General features: G+C 45.3%; 1 protein-coding gene across 4 annotated transcripts in view; it reads right to left on the bottom strand.

The window, feature by feature from the left end:
- Window positions 1-10,739: 10,739 nt before the first annotated feature.
- SKAP1 (src kinase associated phosphoprotein 1) overlaps window positions 10,740-18,214 on the bottom strand; it is a 313,962-nt gene continuing 306,487 nt past the window's right edge. For all 4 annotated transcript variants that reach the window (XM_039476898.2, XM_039476899.2, XM_039476900.2 and 1 more), the window contains 2 exons: window positions 15,370-15,478; window positions 10,740-11,111 (listed from right to left, as the gene is read on the bottom strand). In XM_039476898.2, the coding sequence (XP_039332832.1) occupies window positions 15,377-15,478 (102 nt within the window). In that variant the 3' untranslated portion in view covers window positions 10,740-11,111; window positions 15,370-15,376. The remainder of the gene's footprint in view (window positions 11,112-15,369; window positions 15,479-18,214) is intronic.

The raw sequence follows: 18,214 nt of genomic DNA, 5'->3' as shown, positions 1-18,214 counted from the left end.
TTTGTTTGGTGGGAGGAAATGTATTTGTGTGTGGGGGTGGGTTTTCTTATATTAAAATGCTAAGTTATATAAGCATAATTATACTGGCCCTTCTTAGTGCCTAGCAAGGAAGGTAGGGCAGGTATATGCTCCTTTTTTCATTGAAGAAACAGAGCTCAGTGAGTGTTTATGTGTGTGCTTTAATTGAGACAGAGTCTCCCTTTGCTGCCCAGGGGGCAATCTCAGCTCACTGCAACCTCCACCTCCCAGGATCAATCAATTCATCTGCTTCAGCCTCCTGAGTAGCTGGGATTACAGGGGCCTGCCACCATAGCTGGCTTTTTTTTTAATTTGTATTTTTATTTTAATTAGTTAATTAATTTTTGAGATGGAATTTGGCTCTGTCGCCAGACTGGAGTGCAGTAGTGCAATCTTGGCAGCAACCTCCACCTCCCTGGTTCAAGCGATTCTCCTGCCTCAGCCTCCCGAGTAGCTGGGACTACTGGCGCATGCCTCCACACCCAGGTAATTTTTGTATTTTCAGTAGCGACGAGGTTTCACCATGTTGGCCAGGATGGTCTCTAACTCCTGACCTCAGGTGATCCACTCACCTTGGCCTCCCAAAGGGATAGGATTATAGGCATGAGCCACCACACCTGGCCTTTTTAACCTGATCATGACTTTTTAACAATCTGATTGGGCATTAAGTTAGTTCCATGCATGTGAATTTGTTTATATGCCTCAGCTCTTGCAGAATATGCTTAATACTCTAGGGGTGGGGTAGACAGTAGGCCTGAAGAATTTGATGTGAGGAGGGGTTGGGGGTAGAAAGGGAAATAGACCAGTTCCCAGCCTGCCTCACAGAGGCTGCAGGAGCATTAAATCAGAGGCTGGAGTGGTGTCTGTGGATTTATGTATGAGCAGCCAGCTGAGACATAGCTAAAGCCAAACATAACCACTGCAGTGCGACATAGCACTTCCTTAGTGGAGCACTGGGCAGTGATCTGAAGCTGGAGGGGCTGCCCTCTCAGTAGGGACTCAGTTCTGTAGAAGACTCAGACAGAGACTGGCTCAAAGTACCTTTTTTTGAACTGTGGATGAGTGCTCCCTTTCCTGTTCTTACCCACTATACTTTTTTTCCCTTTTTTTGAGATGTAGTTTTTTTTTGAGATGTAGTCTTATTCTCACCCAGGCTAGAGTGCAGTGGCACAATCTCGGCTCACTACAACTTCTGCCTCCCAGGTTTAAGTGATTCTCCTGCCTCAGCCTCCTAAGTAACTGAGATTACAGGTGTGTCCCACCACGCCTGGCTAATTTTTGTATTTTTATTAGAGATGGGGTTTTACCATGTTGGCCAGGCTGGTCTCAAACTCCTGACCTCAAGTGATCCACCTGCCTCGGCCTCTCAAAGTGCTGGGATTACAGGCCTGAGCCACTGCCCCCAGCCCCACTTCTTATCTCTCATCTACTTCCTGCCTCAGGTCTTCTAAACTGTTTTGGGGACCCCCTTTCCTACAAAGACCAAGTATGCATTTGGCTTACCAATAGCGTGGTGAAAGCCAGTTCTGGCTTATTAGGAATACAGCTTTTAAAATTTTATTTATTTATTTTTGAGATGTAGTCTCACTCTGCTGCCCAGGCTGAAGTGCAGTGGTGTGATCTTGGCTTGGCTCACTGCAGCCTCCACCTCTTGGGTTCAAGTGATTCTCCTGCCTCAGCCTCTGAAGTATCTGGGATTACAGGAGCCTGCCACCATGCCCAGCTGTTTTGTACTTTGAGTAGAGACAACATTTCAGCATGTTGGCCAGGATGATCTTGAACATCTGACCTGAGGTGATCTGCCCACCTAGGCCTCCCAAAGTCCTGGGATTACAGGTGCGAGCCACTGCATCTGACCTTTATTAGAGATATGACTTCTTAGGGGGGAAAAACACTGCAGACCTCAAATCTCGAGATATAAACACCGACAACTTCTGCTCAAAAGATTAACAAGAACTATACTTCCTGGGAGACAGAGTGCTCCTGACTCAATGAACAGAGTGAGTAATTCTCTTTTGTTCAGGGGAGATCTGGTCTATTTTCACAAGCAAAGGAGAAGGAAAAGAAACAAAGGAGTACTTTCTTCGTAGTCAAAGGGCCACAGATAATAAACAGAGGTGATAAAGCTAGGGTGTGAGAATTAGGAGACTACTGAAAAGTCTCTAAGGTTTTTTCACCTGGAAGGACAGGAACACAAGATGCTTCTGGAATCTCTGGATTATGGGAAGCCACCAGCCAAAATTTCTTTTCATGAATGGCTGTCAAGTCTCTCCTTCCCATACTTGAACGCAGCGCTTTTTCTTTGGTACCATCAGTTCAGAAAGGACCAGCCTGTTCAAATCCCGTAAGTGCTCTAGCCCCATGTGTGCCCTTTCCCTGGTGGCTGTGTTGGTGTAGGAAGCCCAGCCCACCAGCAGCCTGACCCGAATCCTTCCGGCAGAAGGCCCAGAACAGTGAAAGCCTGAGGCGGTTTATTGGAGGCAATGCAGCCTGCCTGCTATAAGCTGTGAGACTCAGATATATTCTACCAATTAGGGCACATCTGTTCAAAATGCTAAAAGGCGGGCACTGTCTCTTTAAGAGCCATCCCACTCCTCTCCTTGAGTAATGAGGACTGGGAGCACAAGGGAGTCAGATGCTGATTAAACAGTCCTACTGCCGAGCTCTGTTAGAAAATTACTGTAATTATGATCTAGTCCCAGCAGAGGGATGAGTTCCAATCCTGCTAATAACCCTTCCAGGTGCCTCTGATTCAGGGCCCATGGGAGGTAGCGTCAACAGGGCTCTGGCTAGCACCAGGGCCAGTGACGGTCCTCCTTTCTGGCCTATGCTGGCAGAGACAACAATGGCACTGGACCTCACTTCCTATTTTGGCCTCCCGAGAAGGCAGTGGTTTTGGTTGCATTTTTGTTTTATTTTTTGGTTCTGGACAGAGCTCTTGGGAGTCATTTTGTATGAGAAAACTTTCCCCTAAATGAACACAAAGGATCAGGAAAATCACAGCCGAGAGATAGCAATCTGTCCTGAATCTCCCCACTTCTGCCTGGGGACTGTAGTCAACACACGCAAAGCATGTTTCCCGGCCCCAGCCCCACCAGTGCACTGAGGAGGGAACCAGAGCTGAACCCTTTCAGCTGCGGCTGCCTTCTGCATGGTGTTTCTAGGAGCCTGTGTTTCTTGATCTGAAGTACACAGCATTTCACTTGGTCCTAATTGAGAGTTTCAGCGCTCCTCTTTTAGATTTCTGTCGCAGAAAAGGGAAACGAGATAGTAACCACAGGGCTTGAGACATGAGAGAGACACTGCAATGCAGCTCTGAACTGGTGAGTATGGTCTTACTCATTCCAACACATCATAGTGCAAATCTGCAGCAGCACAGGTGAGCAGATCTTAAAGGTAGGGCAAAGGGTTTTTAAGCCCTGGGGGATTTGTGGCATTTAAATGCTGTATCTTCTTAAGCCAGCTGTAATCTCTATCACTATAATCCAGCGGCTCAAGCACAAACTTCTAGAAGGCAGGACGGTTTCTCTGTGGTTTGCACTAAGCACACCCCAAATGCCCTAAGACAGCGATTCTCAACCAGGGGAGATTTTGCCCCCAGGGGATATTAGACAGTGCCTAGAAATATTTTTGGTGGTCAGAGCTCAGGGATAGGGTAGGGGGAGGCCACTGGCATGTAGTGGGTAGAGGCCAGGGATGTGGCTGAACATCTTATAATGCCCCCAACAACATAGAATTATCTGGCCTATAATGTGAATAATGCTGAAGTTGAGAAGCCTTGCACTAACTGAATGAGGTAATCAGCTCCAAGTTCTGGTCTCCTAATCGTGGAGATGTTGAATAAATGAACTTAAATCTGCAGATGCCATGTGCTTGTCCAGAGGTGGAATATATTCATGACAGTTCCATGGGATTGGTGGTGTGCGTATGCTACCTTGGTGACTCACAGCACAGCAATGCTGGCAAGTCTGATGGTGTGGGAAAGGGAAATGTCTGTAGCCTGTTTCCTGTTCCATGATGGGATGTGGAGGATAAGAGGTGACCAGCTGCTCACCATCAGGCTGAGAGTGTCTGCAGTGGAACCAGATGCCCTCTTTGAGGACTAGCACTAGAAGCTTCTTGGGATACTTCTGTCACAGGAGGCAAGGAAGTGGCATACTATTGCCCAGTGCCACAAAAATGCTTCTTTCAGTAGCACTCTGCCAGGTGGAAGGGTGGCAGACTGTGATGGGACCCCACGAGGGAACTGAATGCACACGGCTGCTGATAGCCGGCCAGCTCCGCAAGTGGCTTGATGCCAAAGACACCCCTCAGAATGCCTGGGCATCAGGAAAAGAAAGCCCTGTTGGCAGGGTCTGCCTAGAAACTAGGCCTGCAAGGGAGAGGACTTCATTAGAAGGGACACTGCCAAGCCTCATACCAGGAAAGCCAGGTCATCTTTCTCTACTCTCTACTCCCCAGGTGACTGGGCACCTCATTTTGCCTTATTTTTAGCATGACCACACTTCTCAGTTTACACCTGCGGTCTTGGCATCATCATTAACTCGCCTTTCACTCTCCTAAATGTCCTCCTTTGGAGAATAAATGATATGATCACTCTGTTAATTGTACCTCAGTTTCCTCTGACACGGTAATATTTTGGGGGGCCATTATATTTGTAAAAGATTTTTGTGCAGCATGGGCTAAATCTTAAAATATATCATTAATTGAATCCCAAAGAATGGTCATCAATTCATACAGAGGAGAAAAACAGCATGTTTTCTGAACAGTTAGTTTTTTATAGGGAAAAAGGGAGACTAATTCAAATCCCTTGAAAAAGAAGAATCTTTGAAGTTATAAATTTCAAAGTCCCTACCCAATCTCGGTAAGTTCTAGTGGGAAATGAAATATCTGGGCAGTAGGGAAGGGAAGAAGCAAAGGGACTATGATAATCCACAAACTAGAAAATAAGCTGGATTCACTGGGCTGTGTCGCAGAGATAATCCTCTGTGCAGAGGTTTGCTTTTTCTAAACTCAGCCCTGTAGATTTTGCTGGTGCTCTGGGAGTTAACCAATCAATGTCACTTGAGATTTATCCTTCCCGAGCCACTCCCGGTGGGAGACCTGAGGGGAGGTGTTTTCTTTTTTTTTTTTCCTTTCTTTTTTTTTTTTTTGCCAAAGATGAAAGCACCACTGTCCCTGACATCTGAGAGTTTTGTTCTTAAGATTAAAAAAGAGAGATCCGAGTCACGGCACCACACACACACACACACACACACACACACACACACAGAGAGAGAGCGAGCGAGCATACTTTTATTCCTTTTTTTTCTTCTTGCTTCTCTTCAACTCCAACTTACTCAGACTGGTTCTTTTTTTTTTTTTTTTTTTTGAGACGGAGTTTTGCTGTTGTTACCCAGGCTGGAGTGCAATGGCGCGATCTCGGCTCACCGCAACCTTCGCCTCCTGGGCTCAGGCAATTCTCCTGCCTCAGCCTCCTGAGTAGCTGGGATTATAGGCACGCACCACCATGCCCAGCTAATTTTTTGTATTTTTAGTAGAGACGGGGTTTCACCATGTTGACCAGGTTGGTCTCGATCTCTCGACCTTGTGATCCACCCGCCTCGGCCTTCCAAAGTGCTGGGATTACAGGCTTGAGCCACCGCGCCCGGCCCTCAGACTGGTTCTTAAGGGCAGGGGTCTTACTCCCCAGCTACGTGCTTTATCTTGTGCTTTGCACTGACACTGCTGCTTTATTGTGATGCCAGGGACTGGAGTGAAATGTGGATTTTAAAGATGTCTCATTGGAGGTGTCTAACTGCAATAGAACTCGAGTAAGTCAATAAGCAAAGCAGCTGATGGAGAATTTCAAGGGGTTTTCATTTTATTTCTTCTTCCACGGCAGATTTTGTGTGATTTTGAACCAGCGGTCACAACTTTTACAAGCCTCAGTTTCATTATTTGCAAATACTAACTGGTTATAAATAAGGTGGTGCAACTAGGGAAGCTAAAGTTCTTAAAAAAGTTAATGGCAACTTGAGATCAAGATTAATTCCTTACATATTCTGTTTGGATAAAACATTTGTCCCAAACAGGAGGGAGGGCACCTTGTCAGCCCCACCTTTGACGCTACTCTAGTTGAAAACAAAATCAACCTGAGTTTAGGGAATAAGACTTAATAGAAATTCTTACCTCTTTCCTATTTTTTATTCACCATCGAGAAAGATACAGTTGGTTTTTAATTAAATCCAGATTTCTAGCCGGGCGCGGTGGCTCAAGCCGGTAATCCCAGCACTTTGGGAGGCCGAGGCGGGTGGAACACGAGGTCGAGAGATCGAGACCATCCTGGTCAACATGGTGAAACCCCGTCTCTACTAAAAATACAAAAAATTAGCTGGGCATGGTGGCTCGTGCCTGTAATCCCAGCTACTCAGGAGGCTGAGGCAGGAGAATTGCCTGAACCCAGGAGGCGGAGGTTGCGGTGAGCCAAGATCGCGCCATTGCACTCCAGCCTGGGTAACAAGAGCGAAACTCTGTCTCAAAAAAGAAAAAAAATCCAGATTTCTAAGAGATATACCAGGCCATCATATGGAGACAATATTGAGGTAATTGCAAAACAATGTCTATGCTATTTTGCTATGTGGACAATACGGAAAACACTAGAAAAATGTATGTTTAATGAAATGTAGCTGAAAGATTGCTTTCAGAGCATTTCGTATTCTTAGATACCAGCTTGGACAATTCAGGCAAAACTGTACCAGCTCCAGGTTAGATTAGTGACTGGGTGTCAGGATATTCTGTGTAAATGATTACATATTTACTTCTTCTTCTTCTTTTTTTTTTACACATTGACTTCTTAAATTTAGGATTAGGAAAAAAGCCTTTCATCTCCACCTCTCCCCTATTTCACTTGCCAGAACAATTGGTGGTGATTAAGAAGCCATCCTGCAAATAATGTTTTTAGTTAAGTCATCTAATGCCCCAGTTATCTGGTTACTGGCAGGCAGTGAGGTGAGGATTTGGTTAGTAGAGTCAAACAGAGGAGCAGTAATCTGATTAGCCTGTTGCCATCTGAGGCTGTCGGCTAAGACAGTGGCTAATTGGGTGGGGAGCAGTTTTGCTGGGTGAGGTTTAGTTTCCAACACTGTAGGAATCTGCTGCTCCAAAAAGTCTCTTTTAGAACTATCCCCTAGCAAAGAATGTCCCTCAGCCTGTAGATTGCCTCATCAACCCATCAAACATGCTCTACCCACCCCACCCCACCCCCACCTTTTTTTTTTTTTTTTTTTTTCCATATAACAATATCAGAGCCACAACAGCTGCAGACCAGATTTCCAATCAGGTCATTTGTTTTTATACTTTAGGGCCAATCGATTTCTTTTTCTGCTAAGTTTCACAGCCAGAAGGGCCAGAGATCTGAGTGTGGTACCTACCATGGGGTAGGTACCAAAAGCCTTTGTAGTTTGGCAAGTGGCTGTTTCTTCTGGTCTACAGGTATAGAAGGGACATTTTTATTTTTTATTTTTTTTAAATGCTGAAAGCCAGTGGCTATACGATTTAGAGAGCCAGGAAGTGAAGTTACCTTGATCTTTTTCTTTTCTTTTTCCTTTTTTTTTGAGACAGAGTCTCATTCTGTGGCCAGGCTGGAGTGAAGTGGCACTATCTTGGCTCGCTGCAACCTCCGCCTCCAGGGTTCAAGCAATTCTCCTGCCTTAGCTTCCTGAGTAGCTGGAACTACAGGTGCGCACCACCACGCCCAGCTATTTGTTTGTATTTCTTAGTAGAGACGGGGTTTCACCATGTTGGCCTGGGTGGTCTCGATCTCTTGACCTCGTGATCCGCCCGCCTCGGCCTCCCAAAGTGCTGGGATTACAGGCGTGAGCCACCGTGCCCGGCCTTTTTTTTTTTTTTTTGAGACTCACTCTGTCACCCAGACTCTGTGCAGTGGCACGATCTTGGCTCACTGCAACCTCTGCCTCCTGGGTTCAAGCGATTCTCCTGCCTCAGCCTCCTGCGTAGCTGGGATTACACCACCATGCCTGGCCAATTTTTGGGGTATTTTTAATAGAGATGGGGTTTCACCATGTTGGCCAGGCTGGTCACAAACTTCTGACCTTGTGATCTGCCCGCCTCGACCTCCCAAAGTGTTGGGATTACAGGCGTCAGCCACCGCACCCGGCATACCTTTTTTTTCAGCCTCTTATCCCGCCCCAGATCCCTGCTCTTTCTCTTCTGGCATCCCCTTTTCTGTTGTCTTTCATCTACAGAGCCGTGGCATGATGATATTCTGGCCTCTTAGCCACCCAGCCTTTCCGATTTGGGTCCCTGGGTCTCCAGGGAAGGATGGGGAGGTGGGTGGCAGAGGAGGAGTATAGAAGGGTTTGTGTTTGCTCCCTCTGTTAAAAGAGTTTAGAATAATGGCCATTGTCCTTACCTGTGGGATGGGATTGGTGCAAAGGCTCCTAAAACCGGAGGCAATTGGTTCTCTTTGGTTCACCTGCTCATATGCTGCCACCTAGTGGTTCCTTCTCCTTTAGCACCCTGTGTGAAGCGGAGGGGACGTTATGGACACTTCCATATTGCCCATATCTCACTTGGGTTTTTTTCCTCCTAAACCCAAAATTTCCCCTTTTCATCCATGTAACTATTCGTAATACACAAAACTGTTTCCTTCTTTTTACTCCTGGGTCGGATAATCTGGAAATGAATAGTTGGTATAAGATCTTTTCTTTTTTCTTTCTTTTTTTTTTTGAGACAGAGTTTCGCTCTTGTTACCCAGGCTGGAGTGCAATGGCGCGGTCTCGGTTCACCACAACCTCCGCCTCCTGGGTTCAGGCAATTCTCCTGCCTCAGCCTCCCGAGTAGCTGGGATTACAGGCACGCGCCACCATGCCCAGCTAATTTTCTGTATTTTTAGTAGAGATGGGGTTTCACCATGTTGACCAGGATGGTCTTGATCTCCTGACCTCGTGATCCACCCGCCTCGGCCTCCCAAAGTGCTGGGATTACAGGTGTGAGCCACCATGCCTGGGCCTGAATAGGCATTTCTATAGCTGCTCAGTTGCCTGTCTTTCAACATTTCTCCTGTAGAGTCAGGCAATAATATTAGCTACCCTTATTGAGCAGTTATTATGTGTCAGGCATTGTTCCAAGTTCCATTACACATGTTAAATCATTTAATATTCCTAATCACTTATACACAGTGAATAGAGTATATCCCTTCTAAGGTTACGAAGCTGAGGCATAAAAAGTCAAACAACTTGTTCTAGAGAGCACAGTAGACAAGGAACTGAGATTTATTCCCAGGCTGCCTGGTTGTAGATGCTATGCTCTTAATAACTATGTTTTGCTGCCTCTTAATGTGCAGGTAACCTGAGTGCTAGGTACAGGCAACAGGAAAGAGAAAAAGGGAGCCTCGTATCCATACTTAAGTCCTCCTAAGAGCATTTCCTCAGCCCCTACCTGGGAGGTGTAGTGCAAGAAACATGGGTTAAGTAACCCAAGGCCTGAAAAGGAACTCTTCAATGTGCTGACTCCAAGGCCTTGCTTCTGGTTCTGCCTCATTTCGGAGATACAGCACATAGCAAAAAAACCATGTGGCTGGCTGGGAGTGATGGGTGGCTCATGCCTGTAATCCCAACACTTTTGCAGGCTGAGGCGGGTGGATCACTTGAGCTCAGGAATTTGAGACCAGCTGGGCCAACATGGTGAAACCCTGTCTCTATAAAAATACAAAAATTGGCCAGGTATGGTGGTCCAGCCACCCAATAGTTTCAGCACTTTAGGGGGCCGAGGTGGGTGGATCACTTGAGGTCAGGAGTTCAAGACCAGCCTGATCAACATGGTGAAGTCCCATCTCTACTAAAAGTACAAAAATTAGCCAGGTATGGTGGTGTGCACCTATAATCCCAGCTACTTGGGAGGCCGAGGCAGGAGAATTGCTTGAATCAGGGAGGGGGCAGTTGCAGCAAGCCAAGATCATGCCACTGCACACTAGCCTGGGCAACAGAGCAAGACTCCGTCTCAAAAACAAACAACCAGGCCGGGTGCGGTGGCTCAAGCCTGTAATCCCAGCACTTTGGGAGGCCGAGGCGGGTAGATCACGAGGTCAAGAGATCGAGACCATCCTGGTCAACATGGTGAAACCCCGTCTCTACTAAAAATACAAAAAATTAGCTGGGCATGGTGGCGCGTGCCTGTAATCCCAGCTACTCGGGAGGCTGAGGCAGGAGAATTGCCTGAACCCAGGAGGCGGAGGTTGCGATGAGCCGAGATCGCGCCATTGCACTCCAGCCTGGGTAACAAGAGCAAAACTCGGTCTCAAAAAAAAAAAACAACCAAACAAACAAAAAAAACAAAAATAAGCCAGGTGTAATGGTGGGCACCTGTAATCCTAGCTACTCGGGAGTCTGAGGCAGGAGAATTGATTGAACTCAGGAGGTGGAGGTTGCAGTGAGCAAGAACACGCCACTGCACTCCAGCCTGGGCAACAGAGCAAGAGCAAGACTCTGTCTCAAAATAAAATAAAATAAAATAAAATAAAATAAGGAAAAGAAAAGGACAAAGAAAGAAAACAGCAGACCTGGGTCCCAGAGAAGAGTGCTCTGAAAGACAATTACAAGCCTCCTTCTTTCTTTGGGCTTTTCTCTTGGGCTGTCCCCACTTTGTTGGAAGGTGGTGAAAATGCCCAGAGCTGACATATTGATACCATTACAAAAAGGAACTCAACATAATCACACATGTCAAGGAACCAAATCTCAAATTTATTTGTGCTTTTCAAACCAGCCAGAACAACCAGCAACGTCCTCCTCCCAAGGTTTCCTTCTCTCTCACCTTCTTTGTGAAAAGCTTGTGGAAAAGGCAAATGTGGATGTGTGGACACATTTAGAGATGGGGATGAGCTGTGAGTAGGCTGGTTTAGTAACAGTTTTGATGAACGGGCCTCTTCGCACTTGTCTTACTGGTAGCTTACAGTCACTATGAGGTGTCAGAAACTTGGGTCTCTTCAGTAAAGAGAGAAGTCCAAGGCGTTGGTGGGGTGGCAGAAGTAGGGAGTGGGAACTTTCGATTATCAATTTCCTCATAAAGGCAGGATAGAGGGAAGAATATATTTCCTAAAGGAGGAAAAATATATAAATTTGCTTTTCTGATTCAAAATATAGAAGTATTAAAGGGCACAGAGTATAACATTTTCCCCTCTGTCTCTCAGTTTCTCTCTTCTTGGAGGCAACCATGATATCATTTTGTGTCTCCTTCTAGAAATATACCATACAAATATAAACAAATAGGTATATATAGTCTCCAGTCTTTTTTTATACAAATGGGGCAAATGTGGCTTCCATTCTTTGCTGTTTTTTTTTTTTAACTTAACAACATATCTCAGAATGTGTTCCATGATAGTTTCCCTTTCTTTTTTACTGTTGCATAATATTCAATTCTATGAATGTACAATAGTTATTTGACTATTAAACATTTAGGTCGTTTCCAAGCTATTACAATGAACCTTATGTACCTGTCATTTTGCATGTGTGCAAGTATAGCTACAGGGTAATTTCTTTCTTTTTTTTTCTATTTTTACCCAAACCAAAAATGGTCAATAGGATAAATTCTTAGAAATAGAAAGGTTGGCTGTAATCCCAGCACTTTGGGAGGCCGAGGCGGGCAGATCCGAAGATCAGAAGTTCGAGACCATCCTGGCCAACATGGTGAAACCCTGTCTTTAAAATGGGCCAAAGACAATGAAGAGGTAAATAAATAAATGACCAAGTGAAAAAGGGTAAATTTGTTTGTTATTTTTATTTATTTTATTTATTTATTTATTTTTGAGACGGAGTCTCATTCTGTCACCCAGGCTGGAGTGCAGTGCTGTGATCTTCGCTCACTGCATCCTCAGCCTCCTAGGTTCAAGTGATTCTCCTGCCTCAGTCTCCTGAGTAGCTGGGACTACAGGCGCATGCCACCATGCCTGGCTAATTTTTTGCATTTTTAGTAGAGATGGGGTTTCACCGTGTTAGCTAGGATGGTCTCTGACCTTGTGATCCACCCACCTCAGTCTCCCAAAGTGCTGGGATTACAGGCATAAGCCACCGTACCCAGCTTATTTTTTTATTTTTTTGAGATGGCGTCTCTCTGTCACCCAGGATAGAGTGCAGTGGTGCGATCTTGGCTCACTGCAACCTCTGCCTCCCGGGTTCAAGCAATTCTCTTGCCTCAGCTTCCCAAGTAGCTGGGATTACAGGTGCCTGCCAATACGCCTGGCTATTTTTTTGTATTTTTAGTGGAGATGGGGTTTCATCATGTTGGTCAGGCTGGTCTTGAACTCCTGACCTCAAGTGATCTGCCTGCCTTGGCCTCTGAAAGTGCTGGGATTACAGGCATGAGCCACCACACCTGGTTGGGTGAATTTGTTTAGATTTGACAGAAAAATTCCAACCGTCTACACTTACGGCCAGAGAACAGAGTCTTCATCAGGAAAGTCATAAAGTCAAACCTTGTGTGACAGGTGTTGTATGGGTGTACAAGGGCATTGGAGAATAAGATCTATCCTTATGTATCTTCCTAAATGAATTCACCCAGCTGCTGCTGCACACTGGAGTGGGCTCTGGTCTGGACTCCAAGGACTGTGTATCACTATCACATTGATGCCATTCTTTCCCCTGAACAATGAAGACTATTCCCATTTCAAGGTAGAAGATGGTGCTAGCAACAACATGCTGGTCTTAGGGGCCCTCCATCAGCATCTTTTTTTTTTTTTTTTTTTGAGACGGAGTTTCGCTCTTGTTACCCAGGCTGGAGTGCAATGGCGCGATCTCGGCTCACCGCAACCTCCGCCTCCTGGGCTCAGGCAATTCTCCTGCCTCAGCCTCCTGAGTAGCTGGGATTACAGGCATGTGCCACCATGTCCAGCTAATTTTTTTTTTTTTTTGTATTTTTAGTAGAGACGGGGTTTCACCATGTTGACCAGGATGGTCTAGCATCTTAATTTTAACCAAAACCCACTCTGCACCAAAGTAGCTCCCACTATTACCCCACCCAACCAAGCACCTACTTCCACTATTTTGAAACACAATGTGGTTCTTGCTAATAAAACACAAACCTATTTTTCTTTTTTGGAGACAGGGTCTTGTTCACCTAGGCTGGAGTGCAGTGGCTCAGTCATGGCTCACTGCAGCCTCAACCTCCTGGGCTCAAGCAATCCTCCCACCTTAGCCTCCCAAGTAGCTGGGCCTACAGACATGCACCACCACACTTGGCTAATTTAAAAAACATTTTTTGGTAGGGCAGATGTGGTGGCTCACACCTGTAATCCCAGCACTTTGGGAGGCCGAGGTGAGCTGACTGCTTGAGCTCAGGAGAGACAGTAAAACCCTGTCTCTACTAAAACACACAAAAAATTAGCTGGGCGTGATGTGTGCCTGTAGTCCCAGCTACTAAGAGGCTGAGGCAGGAGAATTGCAAGAAACCAGGAGGTGGAGGTTGCAGTGAGCTGAGATACTCCCACTGCACTCCAGCCTGGGTGACAGAGCAAGACTCTGTCTCAAAAAAGTTCTCAAAAAAATTTTTTTTTTGGTAGATACGGGTTTTCACTATGTTGCCCAGGCTGGTGTCAAACTCCTGATCTCAAGTGATCCTTCTGCCTTGGCCTCCCAAAGGGGATTACAAGTGTGAGGCACTGCGCCTGGCCCTGCAAACGATATTCTTTGTTACTTAATTTGATTTGATTATGTTCCATAGGAATCTTTGTATTGGAGTTTTAATCTTGGGTCAGTCATATTGCAGCATGTGGGCATTTTGGGGAAATGGTACCCTGGACTTGAAAACTGGGGATAAACCCAGATCCATCCCTGTGGCAAAATTCCTAGGTTTCTCCCAACATCCATTCTTCCATTTGTATTTAATCACGAATCTCTCAATTCTAAGCTGGACATGGGGCTATACACTTTCTTTACAGCTTGTCGTATACCTGTACATGTATTCCAACTTCTGGCCAATGGAATGTGAGAGGAAGTTTGTGTGCAACATCTGTGAAGTGTCCTTAAGGGAGAGGATACGCTTTTCCTTTTTTTTTGAGATGGAGTCTTACTCTGTCACCCCGGCTGGAGTGCAATGGCGTGGTCTCAGCTCACTGCAGCCTCTGCCTCCCAGGTTCAAGTGATTCTCCTGCCTTAGCCTCCCAGTAGCTGGGACTACAGGTGCCTGCCACCTCACCAAGCTAATTTTTGCATTTTTATTAAAGATGGGGTTGCACTGTGTTGGCCAGGCTGGTCTCAAACTCCTGACCTTGTGATCCGCCTGCCTTGGCCTCCCAAAGTAATGGGATTACAGGTGTGAGCCACTGGGCCTGACCTCCTTTTTTTTTGAGACAGAGTCTCACTCGTCTGTTGCCCAGGCTGGAGTGCAGTGGCATGATCTTGGCTCACTGCAACCTCTGCCTCCCAGGTTCAGGTGATCCTCCTACCTCAGCCTCCCGAGTAGCTGGGATTACAGGGGTATGCCACCATGCCTGGCTACTTTTTTGTATTTTTAATAGAGACAGGATTTTACCATGTTGGCCAGGCTGGTCTTGAACTCCTGACCTCAAGTGATCCTCCTGCCTTAGCCTCCCAAAGTGCTGGGATTACAGGTGTGAACCCCTGTGCCTGGCCTGACCATCTCCTTTTATCTTTCCTGCATCACTTACCTCTAGATTTTTACAGAAAAGAAAAATACATTTCTTTTCTTTTCTTTTTTTAAGACGGGGTTTCACCATGTTGGTCAGGCTGGTCTTGATCTCTTGACCTCAGGTGATCTGCCCGCCTTGGCCTCTAAAGTGCTTGGATTACAGGCGTGAGCCACCACGCCCAGCAGAAAAATACATTTCTGTGTTAACTTTTTTTTTTAGATGGAATGCAGTGGCACGATCTCAGCTCACTGCAACCTCCGCCTCCTGGGTTCAAGTGATTCTCCTATCTCAGCCTCCCAAATAGCTGGGATTACAGGCACCCACCACCATGCTAGTTCACTTTTGTATTTTTAGTAGAGAGGGGATTTCATCATCTTGGCCAGGCTGGTGACCTCAAGTGATCCACCCGCCCACCTCAGCCTCCCAAAGTGTGGGGATTGCATTGCTCAGCCTTCTGTATTAATTAAGTCACTTTTAGTTTGAATTTTATATTGCTATTATTTGAACCTTATCCTAAGTGACACTGTCCCCAAATTTAAGAAAAAACAATTCCAGACTCATTTTCTTTCCATCAGTTGTGAATCATTAGCATTAGTATGGGAAATGAAGGAAAGCTACTTCACTGGCAAATCTCATCTTTTAGAGAAACAAAGTAGTGGCCCACAAGTTCCACTCAACTAACAGCAGTTCACTGACGATAGTTCTGATACCTGGGGTTCATCTTTCTTCCACTTCAAATGCGGTGGTGAGATACTCCTTTGGAACAATCCCAACGAGGCTGTTCAGTTCTCCCACCCACCAGCCATACATGTTATACTCCTGAAAAGTGAAAAGAGGATAGTATCAGTTAGAATTTGGCCATGCTTCTGCTCATTTATTCCAATGATTGCATGGGATATTCTGTTTGGTGGTTTCATTGTTGCCATATCACTGTGAACTGTTAACTTCCCTGATGGGATTATTTAATTTAAAAAAGTCATCTAGAGGAAGAGAGTAAGTGCTTTCATTTTGCCATCTTCCTGTCTACATTGTAAAGTTAGCACATTTGATGCCCTTGCTGAACCTAAAGAGCACTTTTTTTAAAAACCAAGCTGAATGGTATAGCTTCTTAGAGAAAGTTGGGCACACACTAAATTGCCAGAACACTGAATATATTCAAGGGGTCAAGTCATAGTTCAAATCAATAATATTTATCAAGCATTTTCTATGTGCAAAGTGCTGTTTGAGTTCCCATGAGGTGTATAATGATGAATCAGAAGATTGCTTGCTCCTTGGGAGCTTGCAGCAGAGTAATGGGTTTTGGAGTCAGACAGACTGAGATCTAGTCCTTGCTTGGTCATTTAGTAGCCACATGACCTTAGGTTCTCCTGGCTTTAGTTTCTTTATCTCTAACAGTAGGGATAATATCTCCCTTCTATATTGTGGGGATGTAAATTGTATCACTGAAGTAAAAACAACTGAAAATGTCTGATACATAGTAGGTGCTCTAAACATTGTATTCTTTCCCTTGAACATGTGAGAGGTAACAGATACATTAATAATGACAGGCTGGACATAAATGTCACAGATAGGAGCAAACAAGGAGGATGAGAGGGTTTAAAAGAGAGTTTAAGAGATGGTCACAGGGTGAGGATGAAGCTCCTTGAATTCAGAAGAGCTTCTCAAAAGCACAACAGATGTTGAAGAGTATGGGGCTATTTCTGATAGCACCAGAAACTGTTTTTTTTCTTTTCAAAGAAGTAAAATTGCCAGGCATGGTGGCTGACAACTGTCATCGCAGCACTTTGGGAGGCCGAGTTGGGAGGATCACGAGGTCAGGAGGTCGAGACCATCCTGGCCAACATGGTGAAACCTCATCTCTATTAAAACACAAAAAGTTAGCCAGGCATGGTGGCAGGCACCTGTAGTTCCAGCTACTTGGGAGGCTGAGGCAGGGGAATCGCTTGAACCCAGGAAGCAGAGGTTGCAGTGAGCTGAGATCATGCCACTGCACTCCAGCCTGGGTGAAAAAGTGAGACTCTGTCTCAAAAACAAACAAACAAACAGGAAAAAAAAAAAAAAGTAAAATTAGAATAAATTTTTTTTTTCTTTTTGAGACAGAGTCTCACTCTGTCACCCGGGCTGGAGTGCAGTGGTGCCATGTTGGCTCACTGCAATCTCTGCCTCCTGGGTTCGAGTGATTTTCCTGCCTCAGCCTCCCAAGGATCTGGGACTACAGGCATGTGCCACCATGCCCGGCTAATTTTTGTATTTTTAGTAGAGACGAGTTTCACCATGGTGGCCAGGCTGGTCTCAAACTCCTGACCTCATGGTTCGCTCACCTCGGCCTCCCAAAGTGCTGGGATTACAGGTGTGAGCCACTGCACCTGGCCAGAATGAAATTTTAAGAGTGGGAAATATCATATATTCCAGGTCAATTGGATTTGGGGTATCATAGAACTAACTGCTTCTTTGTACACCTGGTTGCTGAGTTCTAGGAAAAAAAAAAAAAAAAGAAAAGAAAACCAGAATGGTGATATGTAAAATTCAGAGTCCCTACATTATCTGGTGATCTTTTTGTCTCTAGATGCATATAATTATCATAGAATTATGATATCTAATATATCTCCTCCTCAAACTCTTGTTGCTTCTGACAACCTCTTCACCTTCAAAGAGAAAAGAGAAGCCATCAGCTTTGTCAGCCTCCAGCCACCAAAGCAGAAACTTACCTGTATTGACAACCATCTTTCTTTCCCATTAAAGCTGGGGAAGTATCCCTCCCCTGGTTTAAGACTACCCCTCAAAATATGCACTGGTAATTCTTCTTTCCTTCTGAGAGATGAGGTTCTGTAGACTGACCCTCTCTGCCTGTAATGTAAATGGCTTCTTCCATCAGCACTGAAAGGTGTTCAGATTTCTCTCATTTTTGAAAACCACCATTAAATAGCTGCCACTACATGTCTACTTCCCATTTCTGCTATTCTATGCCACACTTATTGAAAGAGTTTTCTTCCTCACTGCTCCAACTTTCTTCCTGTTCAGTGTTAAGCTGCTCTAATCAGGCTCTGTTGCCGTCCTTTGCTTATGCTGTCTCTTCATGGTCTTCTGAAACCCTGCATTGCTCAAATTCGGAGTACTTCTCAGTCCTTAACTTACCTGATCTCTCAGCAGTGCTGGCACTATTGATCCTTCTTGAGGGCTTTTCTTCTCTTGGTTTCTATGATAACTATACTCTCTTGGTTTCCCTCCTACCTCTCTGTTTGCCTCTCATTCTCCTTTGCAGGCTCATCTTGCTCAATTCTACCTTTTTTTCCCCCATTCACCTAATACACTTATCAATTCCACTTTTTAATGTGGTAATTTTCCAGGGTTCTGTCCTGGTCTTCTCTTCTGTCTTGATGCACTTTACTAGAGCAATCCCATATACCTCTGTAGTGTAACCACCATGTCTGTGTTAATCACTCACAGCCAGAGCTCCAGCCCAAGTTTTTGTTGGACCCCAGTAGCCAAGTGCATTCCATGAAGCTGTTCAAACTCAGTATGTCCTAAATTTAACATGTCATCCTGCCTTTACCT

The sequence above is a fragment of the Saimiri boliviensis genome, chromosome 17, assembly GCF_048565385.1.
Source record: "Saimiri boliviensis isolate mSaiBol1 chromosome 17, mSaiBol1.pri, whole genome shotgun sequence".
NCBI lineage: Eukaryota > Metazoa > Chordata > Mammalia > Primates > Cebidae > Saimiri > Saimiri boliviensis.
The sequence above is the reverse complement of the archived record's forward strand: the minus strand, read 5'-3'. Positions and strand labels throughout refer to the sequence as shown.